The following is a 25,927-nucleotide window of genomic DNA, read 5'->3' as shown; positions in this document are numbered from 1 at the left end:
ATATATGCAAATAGGCAAACTAAATTTATTCTAGCCGTAATTTTTTCAAATCTTCAATAAAATTTATTCGCATAACCGACCAAGTTTTTTTCTCTTAGGTTTTTAATAAAGATTTTAGCCTCCTATTTTCCATGATATTATAGTAATCTAACATTCTGTCTGAACTTCCAGTTTCGAAATACCATTCCAACTAAGTCTAAAGGACGTGCGACCTTCATTCAATATTACCGATTTTGGCAAAAGATGGCAGAAAAGAGTATTTTAACGTCACTATTCACTATTGCTCTTTAATCATATCATTAATTTAGTTTTATTCGTTCATTCATACAACAGATGAGAAGGGATATTTAATTAAATTAAACTAACTGATGATTCATTGCATGAAATTCGCAGAATATGTAAAAAAAAGAATGGCGGCATTCATAGTGGAGACGAATCCGTTTTTACATCCGTTCCGTCATAAGTCAAACTCATTAAAAATGACATATATTGATTTTCATTTTTAAAAAATTATAAGTAACGTTATAACGCTCTATAAAATTTGCCGGATCAAAAAGTCAAAATGTTTTGATTTCAAAATTTGCCGGATCCGTTTTAAGACGGAAGGTATCGGAACGGACGCACTATGAACATATATAATTTTTAATGTGATTGACTTTTGACGGAACTGATGTAAAAAACGGATCCGTCTCCACTATGAATGCAGCCTAATAAAATTTGAATAAATATTATGGCTTTATAATTAATTCGTAAATATTTGTTATTCTAGGAATGGTTAATTCTAAAATATAGCAGAATTATAGATAACGAAGAAGTTATAAATAAGGTTTTAAACAAAATATTTTGTTTTCTTATATCACTTTTGACGTCAAGTTGGCACACTAATCAAACCCGGCGAATAACTTGTAATTATATATATTGTTTGTGTTACAAAATCACTTCATATAACTGAGTTCTTCACCAAACAGCCTCGAGGCTTTAGCCTAAAAAATGGCTTAATCTTTAGGGAAGTACAAAAAAAAACTCGTATCGTATTTTTATTGTCATGCCAAAAGAATGAGCCGATTGCAGCACTGAACTATAGATTTGCTTTGAATTATCCTCTTATGCAGAAGCTTTAAAGGATCTTAAATTGCTTGTCCCCCGACTAAACTTTTGATATATGATCGAGCTGACCTCTTGATGAAAATAAATTCATCTTTGACCCAATAACGTCATTCAGGCCGAGTCCTACCATTACAAACTCTGAATCTGGCTAATGAGTTTAATTTTTATCATAAATATTATATATATTTTAACCACTGATAAACTCTTTAATCGTATGCGACCCGAACCCGCTCCATGAAAAATAAATTTTTATACAAGTTGTCCCAGTATTAATTCTTTAGAGAAAGAAAAAGACCTAAAAATTCTGGCCCGTTTAATATTTTGCACAAGTTATTTTACCCCACCCTAAATGTGACTATGAATTCCCATTTCTTTCATATAAATTATGAATAATAATACATAAATGTATAGAAAAAAAATTCTCAAAATCGTATGACGAGAAATGATCCCTTTTCAGGCTTATTAAATCTTTTTAACATTTTAATCGAATCGCACCACACATGCGAATTTAATGTTATTTTTTATAACATACAAAATATGTTTGTGTTGTTGGTAGGCTAAGCTGCTTCATTTCGCTTAGTTTAAGCTAGGCCTATGACCTCTACTATTTTTAATATTTTATCTCTATAATAAAAAAAAACAACTAAATTAACAAAATAATCAAATTTTATTTTACCACCTAAACTCTTAATTCCTATTTATAATTTTTAAACATCTAACACTAACACATTCTAAAATATACAAACAAATATATGTATGTATTATAAAAAATTAACTTTATTTATTAATTATATTAATCTTACAATCATAATCATAAGATAAACATATATTTAAGTATAAACTTTTGAACAAAAGACCATCTGACTAACAAAAACCCAACTCCTTCAAAAGATCACTTTTGATTACATTTCAATATATATAAATATATAACAAAACTACAACAATAATGTAACCTTAAAAAAATGCTTGTCTTGATTAATTATTTTTTCCCAATAAAAATTGCTTTGATTGTGAACATAATTTATCAAATCCTACAAATTAATTATAATTTAAATTTACAAACATTATTTTTTTTCTCATAATTTGATGGCCTTTTTTTAGATTCTTAAAGTTGTTTACCGACTCAAAAAAAATATTCTTCCCTCCTTGGGATGATGAATCGACATTTTATCGTTTTAGATAGGTTGCATATTTCGGGAGAAATTTAAGTCTTCAATTCGAATGGAATTAATTAAAAGATGAATTTTTTTTTGATTTTGATAAATCAAAATTTTTAAATATTTAATAAAACTTACTATCATAAAAAAAATTCATAATTCGAAGTTGCATTAAAGTGTAAGCAAGATCTACTCTAACCAAACTTGGTTCTTGTATGCTCAGGATTAGAAAATCACGTGATGAATCATTTAGAGTCACGATTTTGGAATAGTGTTTATTTGAACTTTTTGAAAAAAAAAATTTTGAGTAAAATTTCTGAATAATTTTTTTAAAGAAGAAAGCTTTTTGATCAAATTTACACTGAAATGCCAAAATATTTTATTAGTAAATTTATAATTTTTATGCTTAAAAAATATCTTTCAAGATTGAAATCGCAAATTTGAAGAAAAAAAATTTACTCATAAAATTTTTTGAATATTTTTTTTCAAAAAAATGTTTAATTTTGTTTAAGATGACTCCATTTATAATTAATGCTCGAGCTTGGCCCATCCTAAACTCACAACTGACTTTTTAAAAATACAATCTACATATGTCATTTATACTCTTAAGGTTTATTTAAAGAATAGCCAATTTAAAAAAAATCCCTATCAGACCTTTGTATTATCAACATTTTAACACCTAAACCTAAAAATAAAGACCGGACCAAAATCCGGGCCTTGCTTGAAAATGAATATCTCCTTTAAAATATAAATAATATATAGATAAAAATGGATCAAGTAAGGGATTTCTGGCCTTTAAAATTTAAAACATAAGAAGTATTTTTCAGTTTTAAAAAATAATCAGAAATACAGAGTCTAAATAATAGATAATACATAATACTTTTCCTACACAAATAATTTTAAAATTGGTTCACTCGATTTTAGCTTTCTTCCCTTTATCACATTTAACGATATGTTTATTATCATTTTAATAAATAATATATCATATCGGTTAACCAATGATAGAGGTAGAAAAAATTAAATTTAGTCTAGTCTTTAAAAACTTCTAGAATAAATCACACAAAATTTTGAATATGTAAACTTGTAATTTATGAATCAACCATTGTTAAATCTAGCATTTGAATTGACAAAGTATTTTATCATAATGTTTTCAATATAATATTAAATAATTCTAATAAATTTTATTATTTTTACTTTAGAATTAATAATTGTAAACTATCTGAAATAGTAACGGGCGGATTAAATATTTTAAACATTGGACGGATTGGTTGGAAATAGGCGGACATTCAGGTAAATCGGCCCATTGCAAACCTATGATCTTAATTAATCGTAGCATATCAACAACAAAACCTTCAAGGCCTTTGCAGAAATAGCTTTGATATTTATTTTATCAGAATACCTCGGAAGCTAATATCGCACATTCGTTATAAGCTCTTTATTCACCGAAAATCGTTGGGGTCAAGTTCACTCGATCAATTATAAGGTGAAATACTTCAACCCTATAGAGATCAGTCAAATTTTGCCAGTGTTCTTTTTGCATCGCCAAACATCCTTATTCGAATTAATCAACTTATTGGCAGAAAAATTATTCTTTTTAAATTGCCATTTTTTATAGTATTATTTTGAATGAACGTGAAGGTTACAAAATATACAAAAGACTTGGTATCTTCGATCATTTTCCAGACTGATAAAATGTATAAATTTTTTGAAGTTATCCATTACAAATTTGTTGCTAAGTAATTATTAGTTGATCTGGACTGGAATGATATGATTAAATTAAAAATCAACTTCTTTAAATATAATTAAAAGTAAGTTTATGGATTAAGCTTTTTCTTTGAACTTTCCCCAATTTTTTTATATTCAGTCAGATGAAAGTGAGATACCTATCTATCAATTTTCAAATCATTCCAACCTTATTATTATATAATCGTTAATAATTAATTGCAAATATTTAGGGTTGTTAAAGATTTGAGTCGATTTTTAAAAAAGACCCGATTAAGGTTTTAGCCAAAATAGTATTATGTAAGCCTCGATATTTGACAAATAGAAATCCAGGCAAATATAAATCCAAACCTTTATGCCATCAATGTGCAAAATTTCCAGGCTTACATAATTATTTTGGCTAAAATTTTTATCGTGCCCTTCCACCCAAATTGGGGTTTTTAACAACCTTACAAATATGTTTAAAACACGATGTATAATAAGCTAGTTACATTTTTTTTAAATTACCTTGTTTACTCTTAAAATTTTTTTGCATAACTCTCACTTTATAATAAAATATGCTTGAAAAAAACGCTTCGAAATATTTAATTTTGAAAAGAACATTTTTTAATTTTATTTTCATAAGGTTGGGGCTCCAAACTAAGTAAAAGTTCTTACAAATTAATCATCTGATCTATCTGAATTACTATTGGGCGATGTCTTTTTAATTCTAATCCTCAAAAATTGAATTTTGATATCTCATATCCCACCCAATGAAAATTTTTTCTTAGATCATTTAACCTGCGCACTTTTATTTTTAAAAAGTAAACAAATAAAACTATTTTATTAAATCGTAATAATGCGGCATAATTAGGCGTTTACGTTTCGTTATGCAAAACGCAAAAAATATATCTCAAATGGTATCGTGCAAATTGATCACAATTTAAAAATTAATAAGAACACAAACTGATTTGCTCTTTTTCGAAACCGCTCAATTAGGTCGCACTAGCGCTTCTCTAAAATATGTGCGCTTTTTATGGATTTTGGAGAACCAGGTGGGAAGACTGAGGAATTTAAACTTTATACAGGTGCGAATATTTCCAAATGTTATTTGTTTATCCTTTTTTTCCCCTACATTATTATATTTTATATTAAATAAGTATTGTAAAAATAAAATAAAAAATTTCATTTTTATTTTTCGAAATAAAAGTTATTTTAATTTGTATATTTAAAAAAAAAATTCCAGGTAATAAATAATACATTTTATTGTAAATTTTTTGTTCTATCTTTAATTCAATTTTTTTTTATCTATGTGTCTTTCGTTATAATTTTATAATAAAGAAGTTTGTGACGTCATTCATTGACATTATTTTTTTTTTCTCCTTAATTTCCATTTCAAAAAATAAAATGTATTTTTAAGTTATTTTATAAATATTATAAGCGCGAAAATGGGGGGTGATATTTTTGCTGCTCCGAAATTTCAATACAATTTTCGAATTTCATTTTTTTGTACAGCTCACCAACCTAACTTTTTATACTTAAAAATTTATACGCACTATTTTATTCTAGGTGAGTTAATAATCACTACTTTCTTTTGGAGCCTCTAAATTTCACCTCTAAAAATTTATCGTTGGTCTTCTCATCAAATTTTGGAAAATATGGCTACCACCGCAGTCACCGAAAGCTTGTTCTCTCCCTTGAATTTATCTCAACCGTTTGTCTCCTATTATGACATCGAAAACGGGATTCTTCTAAATGACGATTCACTAAGGAGGGCAAATACCGAAAAACGCGAAACTGCTCTAATTAAAAATACCCATAATTCAGAGCCCGATTCGTATAACGATTATAGTGGTAGGGACGACAAAAGGAATAATAGAGAAATATATTATGTTGATGATAATAATACTCCCTTAGATTCGGGGGCAAGTACTATCTCGAAACCTAAAATGACCCATAAACCCAACTGCAAGTCTAAATCCTCTAGGAAATTATTTGAAATAGGAAATTTACAAGAAGACATAAGAGGATCTGACCCATACTTATTCAGAACGATTAATGAATTTAAAAAGAAACGCCATTCTTACGAGATACCTCCTCCTCCATCGAAATTTATCTTAAAATCATCGTTAATCAAGGTTTCATCTCAAGGTGACATGTACAAACAACGAGTTAGAGTATTAACCCATTCGAATAAGTCAACACAAAATAATAATGATAAGCATCCGGAATCCGGTCATAAATGGGCCGCATATAACGGGGTAAGTTTAACTAATGGCAGCGGCCATAGTACCAATGGGGCACGTCCTATAAAAACTATTTCTCCCCAGGTTCGGCAAAAACTATTAGAATTTCTAACCAATAAGAAACAACAGCTAAACACAAACGCATGTTTTAGTTCCTCTATCCCTTCGATCAAGACACAGTTCGGCAATGAAAAATGCGAGAATTACGTAATCAAAGATCCAGCGAACTCATCCAATCGGTCTCAATCATTCAGCAAAGCTGTCAAACAGTATACAAACGATAAATTTACCCGATTTCTCAATTCGAACGCACATCGAGGAAGGGATGAAGTGAGCGGCGACGATGATGATTACAAGAACTGTTTGAACAGAAAGTGGAGCTCGGCTTTCGCATTACAAAATAGGTTGAAACTCAAATGCCCGAATCTCGCTGATACCTTGAATACGGGTCATGATCAAACGAGTTGCCAAAACGACGAAGATTCTGATCGAAATCATACGAGTAATCAAGAAAATAAGCGATATCCTTCCGTTATTCAGAGTGGTCATCGAAATTCGATCTTAAATTTAAGGTATAACTATTTCTTTTTATTAATGTGTTTATCACCCATATTATGTTTTTTCCCATATAAATTGTCAATTCTTAGTATTTGAGAGAAGGAAGGAAGCAATTGATACTTTAATCGATTTTTCAGCTCTCTTTGGAAGAATCCTCTAAAATGATTCTTTTTTTATCTCTTTAAGAGATATCCCCCCTCCCAATTTTTTGAACTATCTGCCATTTTATGTTATTATATATAAAGATTTTTAATTGGATTTTCCAACATTTGATATTAAACATGTTATAATATTTGGCATAGCATTGCTTATCAGTAGGGATGTACTGATATTTTTTATCGATCAGGCCGATATTTCACCCATTTTAAAATATCTATAGGCCAATATTATAAAATTTTCCGATCCGATCCGATAAAAAATGGTTTTTTTTAACAAAAATAAAATGTTCTAAATTTTTTAAAAAAGTTATATCTAAATAACGATTTATTATAAATAAAATCGAAATCCATTTTTATGTTTATTTTTTTAATAATTAATAAACACATTCTGCCATATTAAAAAAGTATATTAAAAATTTAGGGTATCTTTACAAAATACAAAATTAGATATGATATCAGATCGGTAATCGGCCGATATCAATTTAATTTCGGGAATATCGGATCGGATCGGCCTCCAAAATGTGGTATCGGTACACCCCTACTTATCAAAGAGTCGAATCTAACCGAACCTATTATATAATATTTTTAATGAACCGGACCTTTTTAAGGTCATGTCTTAAAATCAATGAAATCGAAAACTTTCAATTATCTAAAAACACGAAGTGAGCCTATCCTTCTTGGTTATTACTTATTTGTGAAGTTTTTCTAAAATTTATCATTAGGTGTCCTTACCTTAAATTGAATTAAACAGATTTTGGTCTGTATTCAAAAATATTTAGAGAAGTTAACTTAATATATTAGGAAAATTGTATCCTTTACTCATCTCAATTACTTTTTAATGAATAACATCTATAATTTAAGTAAAATATATTATATTGATCATTTATAGTTTATATTCATGAATCTTATAAAAAATATTTTTATTGATAAATTACTCATTTATATAATAACATTATTCTATTTACTTAATTAATAAACAAATATATTATGAAATATATTTTAAAAAAATTAAGATGTCATTTTATCGGACCGGAAAATTTTACAATATCGGCAGATTACCGATATTTTAAAAATGTTAAATATCTGCCCGACCCGATTCGATAAAAAATAACGGTGCCACCTTTTAGTTATTTATATCACATTTTAAAAATGATATATCAATATTTGTTATACGAATATTATTTGCACAACATAAAAATTATTTGATTCCCTTTAATATTTATCTTTGCTTATTAATTTTTGAGAATAACATTTCAGAAAAATTAAATTTATACCGAGAATAAACCAACAGAAAGGATGTTACCCAAAATTACCTAATATGTAAAATTGATTATTTCATAAAATTTGTAAAACGGCATGTAGCTCAAGGGTAGAGGCTGTTTGACTTATTATGCAAGAACGCGGGTCCAAATCCTGCAGAGAGTTAGAAAAATTCAAATAAAAATTAATTAAATTGGACCCCGATGGGCCGGATCGGAACTGAAAAATAATTTTGGAAAAAAAAAATTAATAAGAGATGAATTTTTAAAAAAAAACATAAAATTCTTAACTTGGAATTGTAATACATTATATGAAAATCGAGATCTAATGGCATTTAATTAAAGTTCGAGAGTATGGAATTGATATCAATATGAAGTTGATTTGAAAATGAAATTTGAACAGAAAATCACACGAAAATGATATAATATATAGATTATAGAATTCATTAATATTATATATTTTTAGAGGTATTCTTATATTCTAATTTTACCTTTTTAAAATCTTAATATTATAATTTTAGCTACAATTTTTTATTATTATCATTAAAATGCGCACAAAGCGTTTCAAAAAGCAAATAATGCATTTCAAATGAATCTAGGAAACAAAATTCCCCTTTTTAAGATACTAATTATTACAAAATTAATAAAATCGGAGAAAAAATTCACTATAAATATATCAACGAAATAAAAATCCTCAAATTAAATACTTAAATTTTGAGAAAATCAATTCCGGTGAATTATTTTCTAAGAATTATTATTGGGGATTTTATTTTTGGGGAATTATTCCGCTTACCATTTCAAATGCATTAAATTTGGCACATTTCCTTTTTGTATTTTAAAATATTTATTAAAAGACAAAATATCTTACTTTTTTTGAAACGTTTTTAAATTTTGAAGTGATATGATACAATAATATTTTTAGACCATGGAATGATGATATTACAAACAGATTTGCTGAAATGATTGAACTAGACGAGGTTATGGAACATTTATCTGTTATTGGTTTTGGGAATAAATATATAAGAATATTAAATATAATCATTTAATTAGCTTAGCCTTGTAATTCCATGGTTTTGATACCAGCCCTTTATATCTAAGGAAAAGATTGAAAATTTTCAAAGATTACTTGAATAACGAGGAATTAGGGGGTCATCGGGTTCAAAGGGTAGCAAGCATGAATACAAATATAGGAAATATATAAATTTTATGCAACGGGCTTTTGCTGATAGACCAACATCTGGCAATTTAGATGTTGTGCCACCCTTATACATGATAAAACCTAAAATGCCAAATGATATTAACAGGTTGATAAATGTATTAGAAGAGAAACCATCTGGGGTGCAGTAAAACTCATTTTTATTTATTTATTTTAATTTTATTTAGACATTTTATGGATAACCTTGTAGAGGATGCAGCTTTAAGTTTATACAATCAACTATTATTTAAATAAAATTTCTACATCAACTAAAGTCAGATGGTATTTTACCAACATACAAACGAATCTGCTTTAGATTTATTTAATAGCATTATATTTATTATAAATTTATATATCAATGATGTTTTTGTATTTTAAAGGTGATATTTTGTTATTATATTTACACTTAATATTATGTATTTTATATTTACAAGTGATATTATTTTTATATTGACATTTGTATTATATTACAAGATATATTTTTACATTAATAAAATTTTTATATATTATATCTAAATTCATATTTAATTATATATTTCGATTTAAATATTTGTACTACCTGTATTATCATTAGAAACTGATCATTCTTTGTTGTTGAAAATGTTGTATAAGATACAGATTGTTTTATGACCATTTCTATGCAATTGGTCTAAGCAGCTCTAATTTTTTAACAATTCCCCCAAAACTTCTTTCTACATTAACACGGGTATGGGATTACCTCATGTTGAATTCCCCTTCCTCTGTTGTTAGATTACTATGGCTAGCAGGAAAATCAAGCATATGGTTCACCAAATCTATTTTTAATATTTTTAGTATAAAGAGCTATTTCTAAATACTCCAATCATTCTGCTTTCCATATGCTCCCAAATCTATAAAAAAAAATCTGTTGATATCTGTTAAAAACGTTAATTGAAAATCTATGTTTAAAGTCATAAATTGTGAGCCGCTATTTGAAGGGCTTTTGATATAGATATGCCTATCATCTATTAATTACCCCAAAACAATTTGCTTGATTGAAGCAGGAATTCCTTGGAAATCTAAAGATATAATTTAAATGAATATTATCTTTGATTTAATATAATAAATTTACTCTTTCTCATTCATTTTTATTAACCTTAGACATATGTTTATATATAAAAGCATTCAAAATTGCTGTGCACACTGATTTCACAATGTTGGCTATTCAGGATTTTGATATCTTAACTATATATTAATTGTGCAAAGGATACACCAGTAATTAAATACCTTTTATATAAATAATTACTAATGAAGTAAATTTATTTTACCTCAAGATAATAAACAATCTGTCTTTAGAATCAATTTGCTTGTTATAATTAGTAATTTTTGGATTTATATCATCATATATATATTAACCCGTGACTAAATGAAAGGTTGATCTTCTCACTCTTGTATAATTATAAAATTGGGAATTTGTCAAATCTCCTTTTATATTCATATATTTAGAAAAAAGATTTCTTTTAACATATATTTGAGATGTTTTGCACCTCTTCCTTCCTTTATTTCTGTTAAGTAAATAAGGGCAAGAATTTTTTTGTTTTAAATTTAGACGTTTCAAAATAAAAATACTGTTCAATTTAAACATAGCTGCGTTTACGTTTTTTTTATTTGCGTTTTGAAACGCGGCGTTGAAAGTTCAGTTTATGCCCACTATAATAGTTATCTTTTTTTTTGCTAAATTACTTTTTTGTTACTATTATTATTATTATATAGTTCTAAAAATAATGTATATTTCAAATTTTAATAAATATATAAGAGAGCAATAAAATGAACTTTCTAAACATTTTTTAGTTATATCTTATATATATAAACTTATAAAAAAACATCCTAAGCCTTTTGCATTCATGCAACCATATACCATTTATTCAGATGGAAACTTCAGTTCTTTTGCTATCAGGATGGGTTTCTCTTTTCTTTCTTATTTGTAAAGACCAATGCTTATATATTTGATTTCGCTAAATATTGTGTTCTCCCTTTATTCTTTCCTCCAATTTACGTATTTTAAGGCCAATTATTTTGTAATGCTATGAAAATTGGTTTCTCTACTATAAATGTAAACAAAATTTTAAATGATTTTAATTCTCTTATGGAAATAACATCCTATTGAATCAATCTTCCTTGATACGCAAACTTGTCTCTTAATTAGGAAAATCTGATCAAATCATATTTTTGAAATTAGATTCCACTTTTCTTTTGAATTAGTTGTTCTTTATTTTAAGGCTTAACTCCAGCATTTTTATTAACATAATATATCTCTAGTGGTATAGTGATTACCAGAATTTCCTCTCTAGTAAACGTGTTATCTTCAAGCGTTGCATTATTTAACGCAGCGTTATACAGCTGATTCCGTTTTAAAAACTAATTTAAGATAAAGCTAATAGGATAATTATTTTATATAAATTTAAGATAATTTTTATAATCGTATTGCATCTTTCTTTATCAACGCATTGCAACATATATTTTCCGAATTTTCTCATAGCGTTATTATCATAACGCTCCATATTTATAAATTTATACCTATTTATTGGCTTTATTTTATAATTACGCTCCTTAAGTAATTCAGCGTTTTAACAAAACGCGTTTACCACCAGTTATTTTTCGCAAGAAAGCTGACACCTTGTTACCTAGATAAGAATAATAAGGGTAAGATACAAAATCTTTTCCTAGTATTTTAAATATTTGTAAATTTAATATTATATTAAATAAAAATAACTTGTTTTTAAAATGGTATATTTTGAAATTAATGAAATAAAATGCAGACGATAACATAATTTACAAAAGTTAAGATTTTGAACTTACGATACTAATAAAAAGCAACATCCATTTATACAAGGGATGCGTTACTTTTCCCCAAAAAAGTACGGCTAAACGCAAAAGCTCAATTTATGTCCACTATTAGATGATTAAATAATATCACGAAATTGGATTTGTGAGGTCGTACCTCTTTTTATTTAAAGAAAATAAAAGTCAAACATATTATAAATTTGATATATATCATTTTAAAAAAATAGGCAGACGATAATGAATTATAAAAAATAGGATAGGTTGGTTATCTTAGCTGGGCGGATATTTATATGCACACGCTGTCAATTTTTAAAACATTTTTAAACATATTAAATTCTAAATAAATTTATATATATATATTTATTTAATTATGTTATTTTTTTAAAGAGGTAAGGCGATTGATTGATGGATACTGTTTTATTTTTTGCATTTTAAATCATTAATTGAGCGCGTTATTTTAAATTTATAAATCTGATTTTGCCGGAAATGCATTCCAATAGGTGTATAATACCCACCCTATAAATTTTAGACAATTTTATAATGAACCTTTGAAGAATTTACAATGAAAAATATTTGGAAAAGTTATGAAAAAATTAATATAAGTTAAAGTTTCTTCAAAGGTTGGTCATAAAATTATCTGAATACGGCAAGTATTCTACACATATTGGAATTTTCGGCAAAATCATATCTTTGAATTTATTAAACCATGCTCAATTAATGATTTAAAATGCAAATCTACTGCGCATATCGGAAATGCCCATTAAAGTATCGCTTTACCTAGATTAATAATTATTTTTGAATTTGAAAATTATTGTAAGCTAAAATATAAAGGGTCTTTGGGTATGAGTGAAATTGGTGTTTATATAAGCAAAAGTTTTATTTAGTTTTATCCAGTTAAATGGTTACATGATTGGGCTTTAATTTAATCAAATTCTATCCTTGGCATAACCAACACTTTCCCACCCCATCGCAACCTGTTCTCGTAAATCTCATATTTAGCTAAAACTCACCCCCTCACCACGAATAAATTTATATATTATTACTATATACAGTGATTTGAAAGAAAAATAAGTAAAGGCTAATAATTTTTTAAAATAACGACTATATTTGAAATTTTATAAAAATATAGCATAGCCAAAGGTAGTAAGTGGACCTAATTGAAATTTTATAAAAATATAGCATAGCCAAAGGTCTACAATAAGTGGATATAAAGACCTCCAATAAAAATTATGCCAAAAAACTTACCTAATAGTCCCTCCCCTAAAAATCCTGGACATGTTTATGTATTGTATTATATGCTCCATCATCGCATTATATAGTCAGGGGTTCGGTATATGTTATACTTGCTAGAATATATTCGATTCTTTCATAATACCCTCCCCCCTCCATATCAACGCTGAGTAAGCTTGATATCGGTATTTATTCAGATAACTTATAAATACTATTGATTATTGAGTACAATAATAATCAAGGCCAATGATATATACACAAGTGTGTCTATCTACATAAAAATATATTTTATACTTCTTCCTTTTTTTAAACCTTTAAAAAAATCTAATTTATTGATTGGCCTAATTATTCTCTATTTTTTTTCCTACAGTGCCCTAATTTCGTTAACTTTAAATTCCGACTTTTCATATAAATAAACATAGTAAAAGATTTTTATTTTCTTGATTTTTTATTAAACGCCACCTGTTTTTATGAGTAATATTTCAAGGCTTGAATGATATTTTTACCTTTCTTTGCAAATGGGGTTTGGCCCGGACTTATTGACCCGGACCGAAAAAAATATGCTATAAAATGTGTCTTACTCCTCATTTACAGTAAGCACGATTTGTTCAAACGATGCGAAATTAATCTCTAGCGAAATATCAGGTGATTCGTCATAACTGATATTTTTTGAAATATATCTAAACAGTTGTCGCGATTTCAGTAGTTTGTTCCTTATTTATAAAAATCTATTATTATCCTGTTTCCATTAGGTCGGTTGCTATGCTCTTGCTATTTTAAATATTTACGAAGTTCTCTATAATATTTAAGACAGGCCCGCTTTCCCGGGTATATTGGCAGTTCCATAAAATTTTAGGGTTTATTTATAATAATGCAAAATCCGGGTCGGGCCGTTGAAAAAAACATTTACATATAATGGAGATGCTCTAATTTTTCAATTTCCCTTTTGAAACGTTTTACAAAATACACCCAGCAAATGAATAAAATTTTTAGAAATTCTTGCCGGGTGTGTTTTAACGATCAAAAATATTTAAAAGATTCAGGCGATGCAGGTCCTAAATATAACTGCAACTGCAGGAATGGCTATTTTTTTATTATAATTATATCTTATTCGCACTACTAATACTAATAACACAATTATACTAATACCGAATTCGTCTATTCCAGGAATACTAAATTATTCGACTTGAAGTTTACTAATCGTAAGCGAATATATTGAACTCGATATTCTTGAGACATTGCTTACAATAAACAACCATATATAATAAATTAATTAATTTAGATATAAAATTTAATCTTGTTTTTAATTTTTTCAAATATGCATATAAAATTTTTTTTAAAAAATGATTACCTTTGATTAATTGTGTAATATTTTGTTATAAACAATTGATTACCCCCAGAACCAATTTTTTAGTTAAAACATTTATATTTATCAAATATAATTTTAAAAACCAACCTCTATTAAAAAGAGTGAGGGTTCAAAAAATTTGATTTTGAGGATTCACTAAACAATTGCCACAAAATTCATATTCGAATTTTTAAATGGTCGATAATTAATGAATGAATAAATACTTTTTTACACTTAATTGGGCTAATGCATAAATCCAGTTGGGATATAGCAATTTCTAATATTAAAAAATAATAAATTTCACAATAGTACTCATTAAATATATTGACTGACCTTTCCAACCAAAGTACATATTATCGGCTTTTTTAATTTGTAAAATTTAATGATTTTATCGAAATTAGTAAACATACTTAAATTGTTTACCTATTAATTTTAATATTTAGGAATATGGCCAATCCAGCGGTTTCTCAAGGCAGTTAGGTTCTAATCAATGTTTTCAATCGGATTTTGGCAGATTAAGTGGTCAAGATTCGGGGGTGGTGGCCTCCTTAGGAGGTCTCGCTGTAATTCGAACATGAATAATTCATACAGTTCATGTTCAGGATTGATATAAAAAAAACTATTAATTCGTTATTTTGAATTGTATAGGCATAATTTTTGAATATTGCTATAAAGGCATTGCCGATAGTTTAATAAATAGTTTTTTAATAAAAAAACTTTTGTCAGTTAAGTAAATTATCTTTACTCTAAGTTTGCAAATATATATTTTACATTCTTCTCCCAGATCGAATATTTTAACCACCAAATGCAATTCTCATTCCAGCGTATCCAAAATTATCTACAAAAATCCTGAAATAGTTTGCCCAGCTGGTGGCGAATATGACGATCACCATGATTTTTTCCAACCTCACGTAATAGACGAGAACATGATTAAACTTCATTACAAAAGAGTCTTGCTAGAACGCTACATAAACAAATGCCCTAAAGATGACGGAGAGGCTATGGACGAAGGTGAAGGAGGCAACTATCTGAGGAAAACATGTAGCAATTTTATTCTTTGTTATGAAAAGAAATAAAAAATATAAAATAGGAAAACATAATTATGAATGAATGATATGATGAATTATTTACAAAATATTTTCTTTATACCAAATTCATAAATATCAGATTCTGAACCCTACCTAAAAAGCACAATAAGAAGTTCCGATTTTCAATCACACCTCAACACTTGTGAAAGCCCTAAAAATAGCCAAAGTCCACTCGATAATGAAATAGAACGAAGAAATAACTACAATAAGGAAGAAGAAATAGTCGATATTGGAAATAAGTGTAGATATTTTGCCAATAAATCTGATCAGGTAGGTGTAAATATTTTTTTAAAGACTTATCTTGATTAAATTCTTAACAGTGAGTCAATAAAAAGGTCCAAAAAAATTGCATGACCTAGATATTGACTCAGTATACCATATTTGGGTATTAGATTCGGTATTTATAAAATTTTACCCCTTCCCTGATTATTTTCAATTTGGACTACCTGCAGCAATTGTTGCATATAAAAACAATTTCATATTTTAAAAAAAAACAAATATTTGTATATTTAACAAATAACAACATTTTTTATGGGAGTAGTATTTTATAGATAATGACATAACTGAGATGTGCGAGTTAGTAAGTCCCATAATTCTCGGTGGGGGGGGGGGAAGGGTCAGGTCATTTTTTTGGTTACACATAACTTAGGGTTATAGTTAGATCTGTAGAATTTAGGGTTGCCTCTCCAGAGAAATGGAAATTAGCACTGATTACGTTTTTTAAATAGGTTATATCATGTAAAATCAAACACCTTTCATCTAACCTCTTTCAATTTCGATAAATATTTATAGGCAAGTTATTTATGTTCTAAATATATCGAAAACGAAATTATAGCTCATTAGCAATTATATTACCCAGAGGTCTTCAGGGTATAATTTGCCCAATCCGCAGACCCAGGATTTTTTTGAAAATATATTATATTTATTTTTAATTTTTATAGCTAATAATGGTGATTTAAAATATTTGATTTTATAATATTTGCCAGGGTATTCAAAAATAAATTTTTTGGCCCTACCCGGCCCGGGTATATTTAAAAAAAATAAAAATATGGCCCGGCCCATGTATCCGAGCTTAGGGCCATGTCTGCAGAATTGCACAAATCGGTTTTTTTAAAACTTTTAAATATTGGTCATCTTATGTCTATTTGGAAATAAATGAATATTTCGAATATAATTTGAGCTCCAATTTTTTCAATTTTTATTTTCTATTCTAATAATTTCTTCAATAATTACCGCGGATGGGTAATTATTTAAAAAAAAAATATGACGAATAATTTATAAAAAACTTATAGATAGCGTTATGTGATGTGAATGTTTCATTGCAATAAATGGCTTTTTATCGTTTAAAATTATTTAAGGCATTGTAATTGACTGAGTAATAAAAATTTTATTTAGCGCCATATTTTTAAAAGCAAATAAATTTTATATAAAGAAAAATTTTATTCGATATGCATTATATATTACTCTTAGATCAATTATAATGCCTTAAAATGATTTTAAAAGATAAATAAGCCTTTTATTGCATTGAAACGTTCATCTATAGCACCTAGTGCTGTTAAACGGCTCGTTTTGAGTCGATTTTTAAAAACGGCAAACTCAATATTTCACCCATGAAAATATTACTCAAGCCTGAAGATTTTGTTCATAGAAGGAACAAAGGTCTAGACATATATTGTCGAAATCTCGAGGCTTAGACTATATTTTTCTGGGTAAAATAGTGAGATAGCCGTTTTTAAAAATCGGCTCAAAACGTGTTTAAGAACACTAATAGCGCCATCACATTTTATACATTATTTACGATTTTTATAATTTCCTAACTACGTTAATTATTGAAGATTTATTAGAAAAGTATTAAAAGAAAAGAATAATAGAAAATAAGAATTTAAAAAATGAGCTTATAATATATTCGTAATATTAATTTATTCCAATATTTTAAAAAGTTTAATTTTGATATTAGATACAATATTCGGACTAATTTAGCTTTAAATTTAGAACTAATTATTTAACAGCAATAAAAGGTTTAAAAAAACCGATTTTTGTACCTTTAATCCCCATATCTCAATATAATTGTTAATGAAATAATTTCGTTTATAACTAGAACATATATAACATTCTTATAAATTTCTATCAAAATATAAATGGGTTAGCCGAAAATCTCTATTTTCTTACTCATTTCACATGAAATGACTTAAATATAGTTTTAAACCCTGAAAATTTTGATAGACTCACATGTTCAGTAATAGACAGTGCAGGTTTTTAAAGTTCAATCTTGATAATTTAATTTTCCTTATCAATAATACAAAATTACGATTTTAGCTCTCGATTAACTCAAAAAGTTTAAATATTGGTTTTATATTGACGCAAAAAGTTTAGATACTGATTTTATATTACCAGGGTAGGGATAAGGACTATAAAAAATTATAATTCGCAAACTAATTCTACTTTCTTAATCATTTTTTTAAGTATCAAGATAACCAATATCCTCGAATTTCATATTTCACCCCAAATAATAATAATCCGCTTATGAAACCCGATTTATTTGACGATCAAAGTTTAAACATTCGCAATAAAAAACGTAACGTCAATTTTGACGCGGCCCTTTGGTGCGCTTCCCAAAACATAGCTGCGCCGAGATTTCCCGTTTCTAATTTACCCCTTGCCTCAAATTTCTTTTCCTCTTTCCCTCCACCCTTTATGATGGGTTGCCCGCCTTATTTTTTGGATCCTCAGTTGATATTGCCCAGCCAATATTCCTTTTTGGTGGAACGGAATAAATTTGAAAGAGGTTTACTTTATTTTTTTACATATTATAAAAAAATAAGATAAATATTAAGGAGTTTTGAGTAGGGAATAAATCTATAGATGAAAAAATGACACTAAAAAATTTTCTTTCTTATGCGAAATATTTATTTTTTAAAAAAGATATCATTAAAAAAAACCTCGAGAAAGCTGATAAAGATTTAGTTTCTGACAAGACTCCCCATATTGATAGCGATAGTGGTGAAATAACCGAAAAACAGGTTTTAAAGATAATTTGATTAATCTCTCTATTTATAAAAGACTCGCAGGCCCGGCCTCCGGCCTGGAGCAGGTTATAACGTGATTTACTTTTAGAATTTCTAATCGAGTTTGAAAATAAAAAAAAAAATTCTGTCGGGCCTAAAAGTTTGGCCTCTCTATAGGGTTCTGCTATTTAGTTTATTTTTTCCATTTTAAATTTTTTTGTGCCAAACATAAGTTTATATCTATTACTACAATGTACAATATACATTATTATATAATTTAGAATTTAATAATTTTTTTAGTAGTTGCCAATCTTTATCTCTTCCATTTTTTTCTAAATTAAAATCTTTATTAGCGTTTGAAAAAGGCTATCATCAACTGGGTAGCCAATCACAAAAACAAAGAAATCCAACATGGAAATGATGTTTCGGAAAATGAATCCATCTTGCCCACGGCTGAGCTTTGTAATAAGCGGCTTAAAATAGATTCCTCGAAACGTAATAGTAATGTTGTTTTTTTTATAAAATCTTACTTGAGAACAATAAATTTTATCATTTTTTAACGAGGAGAGGGACAAGCCATTTCATTGCGCTAGAACTGGAGCATGCATTTTTAGTGTTTTTTTAATTTATTTTAGTAATTAAAAGTTACCTCATGGAAAAGTAAATAGCTCCGTACTTGTTATATTTTTCATAAAGTAAGCAAATTCGAGTACCTTTTAAAAAAAAATCAAAAGTAACTGACTAATATTACATTTTTTAAAAATTTTGTTATGGTTGCACTTTCTTTAAAAAATAATTAATCACGGGTTTATCATGTTACAGGTAACTAGTCAGTCATTCATGGGTAGTATTCATAAGTAACTATTTATGTTATAACGTTCTTTATCAACACTACAACTTACCCTAAAATCATAGTGGCTCGATTGCGATCGCGATTTAACAGCTGACAGTTTTTTAAAATCTGTTTATGAGATCAATTTTTCTTTATTAAAATCATTATTTCTTAGATTATGAATGGAATTAAAGATAAAATTAATAATGATAAATAAAAATTGATATAATAAACAGATTTTAAAAATTGACCTCTTAAATCGTCATCGAAATCGCGCCATCAAGATTAAGGGTAACTTGTAATTAAAATTTCGTTATATATTTTGATAAGGTATTAATAATATGTCAATTATACACGACAATTTCGATTACATGAAGATGATCTATTCTTATTACTTGTACTTGATTTGGTGATTAAATTGTTTTGTGACAATTGAAATAAATTATAGTGATATTATCTGCTCGCCTCACTTTTAAGCCCAGATCACATCAATGGACCGATAGTGATGTCATAAGGTTGAATACAAATGAAAGGATGAGTGGAAACCATTAGAGTGACCATTTATGAGATCTGGTCCTAAAAGTGAGGCAAACTTGACAATATCACTATAATTTATTTCAAGTGCACGTACACAACAATATGATAACAAAATATAGAACAAATAATAATAGATCATCTTCATATCAACATATATAATTGACATATTACAGTGAAGAGGGGGATATTTTTCACCAGATGTTAAAACAAAATAAAAGGATATTATTATATTTTTATCTTAATCATACTTAAACATTAATCTATGTTAAAAAAATATTAAACAACTTTCTTAAATGTCACACTTAAAAAATTTTTTTATAAAAAAATATAAAGTTTTGTCATCACATATTTTCTTTTATTTAGTTAACGATATTTTATGTAGAATAATTTTAAAAATAATAATAAATTATTCATCTTAGTTATTATATCTTAGTCAAAATCTTTTATTTCTGAAAATAGTTTTTTTCTCTCACTTTATTTTATCATATTTGAGACATAACTTTAATTTAATATTTTATTCAATTCGTATATTACATATAAACATTATATAATAAATTCGTAATTACATTAATACATGAATATTGATTATATAAAATATGAAATATTTAATGGTAGTTCATAGTCATAAATTTGCTTAGTAGTACCTATTTAATTAAAATATTAAAAAATGTTAATCGTAATTTATTATATAATTAGATTACTTTAGTCAATAGGTAGTCCACAATAGCTCAACTCCAAATATTGTTGCATATGATTATAAAAATTTTTAAAATCATAAGGAATAAATTGATGCATAATTTGATTAATATTTGTTATTATGTGCTCCCTTGTGCTTGGTCTGGGAATTAATGACCTATATTTGTTTTTGAAGACCCCGAAAAAATTTTCAATTGGGTTCAATTGTGGTGAATATGCGGGGAGATACTCCATCAATTAGATGACTTTTATGTATAGAAGCATTATCCATAACTAAGATGGCACTGGTGGTAACATACTAATAATCTCCATTAACGAATTTCGGAATAATATACCATTATATGATCCGAATGATTTATATTTTCATTAATAGTTGCTAAAGAATTATTATTGGCAGAAATGCTAGAATGTGATTGATAATTTTCCATATCATTCCCATCTGAGATTGGCAAAGAATAATTTACAGAAGTACTTGGGAGTAAAGGAGAGTTATTAAAATTATAAAGTAAGTAGTCTATATTAAACATTATATATGTAAAGATTGAAAAATTAATTAATATTAAATTAAATATACAAAAATATTAAATTATGTAAATGATATGTTAAAAAAGTTTTTTTAATTATAAACTTCAAGTGCGGCATTTTTTGTAAAAGTTGTTTAATATTTTTTTAACATAGATTAATGTTTAAGTATCATTAAAATAAAAATATAATAACATCCTTTTATTTTGTTTTAACATCTGGTGAAAAATATCCCCCTCTTCACTGTATAAACTTCAAGTGCGGCATTTTTTGTAAAAGTTGTTTAATATTTTTTTAACATAGATTAATGTTTAAGTATCATTAAAATAAAAATATAATAACATCCTTTTATTTTATTTTAACATCTGGTGAAAAATATCCCCCTCTTCACTGTATTAACACCTCAATAAATATATAACGAACAAACAAACTTCAATTACAAACAAAATATATTCAATAATAATATTGATAAAAAAATTCTAATAAAAAATGATTTTATGCAATACTAAATAAAGTTATTTTACAAACGATAAATTAATGGAAGCTACATTACCCCAAATGCATCCTAATGACATGCTCTCCCTTTAAATCCAGGGATCCCCTTCCAGTTTCTCTAATAGGGCATCAAATTCTGTATCCGTTAACTCTAGACTAATCATCATACAAATCATTCACAGCCTCGGGCTTCGCCGATATTATTCATGCCTGAAAACCATTTGGATACTGAGGCCTTCGAGACAGTGAATGATTTGGATGACGATTGATTGGGTTAGAGTTAACTGATGCAGAGTTTGACACCCAAAATATGTTCTACTATGACATGTCCACCATCTAAATCTTGGATTTCTACCCCAGATTATCTAATAGGATCGTTATAAAATAATAGGATATATTTAATTGTTTATTTAGTATTATGTTAATCATCTTTTTTTTTATTATCGTGAAGAATATATATTATAAATAATTTGTTTTTTGTAAATTGATTTGGAAGTATATAAGCGCGAGAAAAAAGGGCAGAAAACAGAAGGTGATTTGTGTTCTTACATTTAGATTATATTTTCTATAAAAATATCATATTTCTGGATTGTTGTGAAGATATAAATTAATTTAAAAAAGGAAATCCTTATATTGAAACTTAAATTATTGAAGAAGGGTACCCAAATTGTAATAGTAATTAGTTTAATTTAACTAATTATATTAATAATTCTAACTATTCATTCATTAAAACAATGGCTAAATAAATATTTGCTACACATAAATGTTATATTTGAATTTCAGAACCAAAATGATATTGTTCCATCTAATTCATTAAAAAAAACCTCCAGAGTTGGGCAGTATTGCGAATACTTGTATCTAAGATTAAGATCCTTTTCTATCCTGTACTTTGTATTTTTTTGAAATGTTTAATGAGATACTTATATCTGGATCTAAGTTACTTTATTATTTTCAAGAGAATCTTTTTCGTTCTCTTGACAAAAATTACTGTTTTTATTTTAAAAAATCAATAATCACTTTTAACATTTTTTTTACTTGGATTCCTGTATTAATTTTATTGATTTTCTTTCATATTATATTTTAAATGTATATTCATTATTATTTTATATTTTGGCATACCAACTTTACTGTTATAAGCAAATTGGATTATTTTAATTTTATGGTTTCTTGTCCATATTTTTATTAATCTTTGTACTAAAACAATTATCATCTTATCTTATAGGGTAGAGTAAAATATATTTATTAATATTTCATTGTCCAATTTTAAATTGCTCTTTGGACAGAGTTTACTTGGTATAAAATAAGTAATTTTAATTTATCATATTATATTTGTGAATAAATTTTTTCATAAAAGTTAAGATACTTTTTATTTAGTAAAAGATATAAGTAGCTTATATCTTACATTTTTTTGATACTATAGATCTTGGGTGCAATTTTTATTAGCAGTTTATTGACTTAATATTACTTATATAATTTTTATTTTAGTATAACTAAAGCTTAAAAAAAATATTCATTAAAATGAATCTTAAGATCACTATTGCCAACAGACTAGCCTGCAAACGAAATCGCCATCCCTCCCCATATTATCGAGAGATTTTAGGAATCGAACACCAAACTGTCATTCTCACAACCCTCGGAGTTACCATAAATTCCTTAGATCCTTCGAAAATTCTCCGAATTCTGAAAAAATTAAGCATCAACATTCTATTGTTGAGATAGAGGCGGGTTCGGCTCTCGCATCTCTTTCGAATATTCATGCTGATTCTAAAAAAATGGAAAATATATGAAACATACGAATCTATGGAAAGTAGAGGTGGCTTTATAAACTGTTCATAGATTAGTTTTAATATAGCAAATTAAACTATGTGTGTATACCATATTTACATTGTATTTTATTGATATATTTTATTCTGTCTAAGTCATATTAGTTATTGAATTATACTTATGAGATGATGGCAAGTATAACATTATTGATTTATATAATATTACTTTTTTTAGAATCTTTTTTTTTTGAAATTTTTTTCCCTTTATTGTATAACAATGTGGGAAAAAATGCTGTTTATAACTAAATTTAAGAAATTTTTTATTTTATTATTTATCATACAGTTTATAATATTTATTTCTTTTCAGAATAAGATTACATTCTTTATTTATATTTCAATCTAAGTTTATTTTATATCATGACATGATTCTACTATGTTAAACTTTTTATTAACAGATACGCAAAAAAATGTATATCACTGATATTTATGGAAAAATTATTTGTTTATAAAAAATAAATTATTGTCTAATTATAAATATAACATAAAATATTATTTTAATTTTTATCTCAGATTATATTAATATAGTATTTTATTATGATCCTAATTTAATTAATATCATTTTTAAGTTAATTAATGAGTCTTAAGATTATTTTATCAAAAAATTTTGCCTAGAAATGATATAAAATTTATAATTGAGTTAAGCTTAAATTTTTTAATTTGACTCCCTTTTTAAAATTCGGAATTTATTTATTTGATAGTTGAATGAGAATGTTAGAAAGGGATGATATGTTCATTCCTTAACATTATGAAATTGTATCTGAAATAATTTAATTATATAATGTTAATAAAACGGTGTAGGATTAGTTTTAATATATTGGGAGATTTGTTCTTTATAAGATCAATATCGGCGACGATTCAATATTGATATCGTACACCCTTGAAAAAATATATGTAATGCAAGGAATATTGAATCTACCCCCCCCCCCCCCACGACATAAAATTACAAATGCACTTATGCTACCCTTGTAGTCAGTGGTTTGATAAAAGAATTTAAGACTAAATTTATGCACTATAAACCCACTTGATTGGGTTAGATCTGGCTCATTTTTTCTACCACAAATTATGTGAATTCGACCCAACCAAACAATTTAACATCCCATAAAAATATTCAAAAAATTAGGATTTCTGACTTAAATTTAACTTTTGCCATTCCTCGGAAAACATCGTTTTTAAATATTTTGTAATTTAAGACCATCAAAAATTTAAGAAACATGCATCAGATTGGTGACCCTAATTTTTTTAAACATGGTTTCCAATATATATTAGCGATTTTTAATAATTTTGGAAGTACCAATGATTGTCATAATTTCTATGTTATATCCTTGTTTACATTTTATAAAAGTTTAAAAATAATGTATATGACAATTGTCAGTTTTCTATGTTATATCTAAAATATTTAAAAAAAGTAAGGATCATGATAATTGTAACTTTTCTATGGTAATTATATATTTTTACCAATTTGAGCCAAAAAAAATAAAAAGATTAAAAAAACAATTTAGACAATTGTCATTTTTTATGGTACATCTTTATTGAAATTTTATTTTAACATGTTTACAATATATTTTTACCCATTTGCATCAAAAAAATAACTATTATGACAATTGCCGCTTTCTGTGGTATACATTTTTATTGAAATATTAATTTATCATGTTAACCATAAATATTTTACCCATTTGAGTCAAAAAAGTTTAAAAAAAATAACGAATATGCCAATTGTCACTTTTCTATGGTACATCTTCATTGAAATTTTAATTTAATATACTTACAACCTATTTACTTGATAAAAATAAATAATATCTATTAATATGTAGATCTTTCAAGTTCGTTGCTCAGAATTTTTTAAATAAAAGATCATAAATTTTATGATCTTCAAAAATCTAGCTCAAATTATTGAGCATGATCTTACTCAAAAATCTTTTTTGAAGATTTTTTGTTTCCTCATCAAACAAGTCTCTATCCCTGTGAATTCAATATGTTCTCACATACTAGTTCACATGTCATAGGTGGGGATGTCTGAAAACTAATATAGGGGAAATAATTTTAAATAGGATTTACTTTAGACATAGGTTCAATGAAAAGTTAATGCATTAAAAAAATAAAGAGAATCGAAAGCTATCTATTAATTTTGCGAAATAGAGTACGTTTTTACTAGAAAAAAATTATGGGAA

The 25,927-nt window shown here is 26.7% G+C and overlaps 1 protein-coding gene across 5 annotated transcripts in view; it reads left to right on the top strand.

The window, feature by feature from the left end:
* The window catches only part of LOC135927373 (uncharacterized), a 30,069-nt gene extending 6,179 nt beyond the window's left edge, over positions 1-23,890 (top strand). For 2 of the 5 annotated variants that reach the window (XM_065463344.1, XM_065463355.1), the window contains exons 2-8: positions 5,535-6,783; positions 15,546-15,802; positions 15,929-16,119; positions 18,313-18,634; positions 18,772-18,869; positions 19,208-19,355; positions 23,467-23,890. In XM_065463344.1, coding sequence (XP_065319416.1) covers positions 5,624-6,783; positions 15,546-15,802; positions 15,929-16,119; positions 18,313-18,634; positions 18,772-18,869; positions 19,208-19,355; positions 23,467-23,723 — 2,433 coding nt within the window. In that variant the 5' untranslated portion in view covers positions 5,535-5,623 and the 3' untranslated portion in view covers positions 23,724-23,890. Of the gene's footprint in view, positions 1-3,802; positions 3,959-4,876; positions 5,054-5,534; positions 6,784-15,545; positions 15,803-15,928; positions 16,120-18,312; positions 18,635-18,771; positions 18,870-19,207; positions 19,356-23,466 lie in introns of those variants that run through there. The other 3 variants (XM_065463364.1, XM_065463349.1, XM_065463371.1) reach the window with 3 other exon arrangements.
* The last annotated feature ends 2,037 nt before the right edge of the window (positions 23,891-25,927 follow it).

This window comes from Gordionus sp. m RMFG-2023, chromosome 1 (assembly GCF_954871325.1).
Source record: "Gordionus sp. m RMFG-2023 chromosome 1, tfGorSpeb1-WG-v2, whole genome shotgun sequence".
Classification (NCBI taxonomy): Eukaryota; Metazoa; Nematomorpha; class Gordioida; order Chordodea; family Parachordodidae; genus Gordionus; species Gordionus sp. m RMFG-2023.
This window is presented reverse-complemented; position numbering and strand designations above follow the sequence as displayed.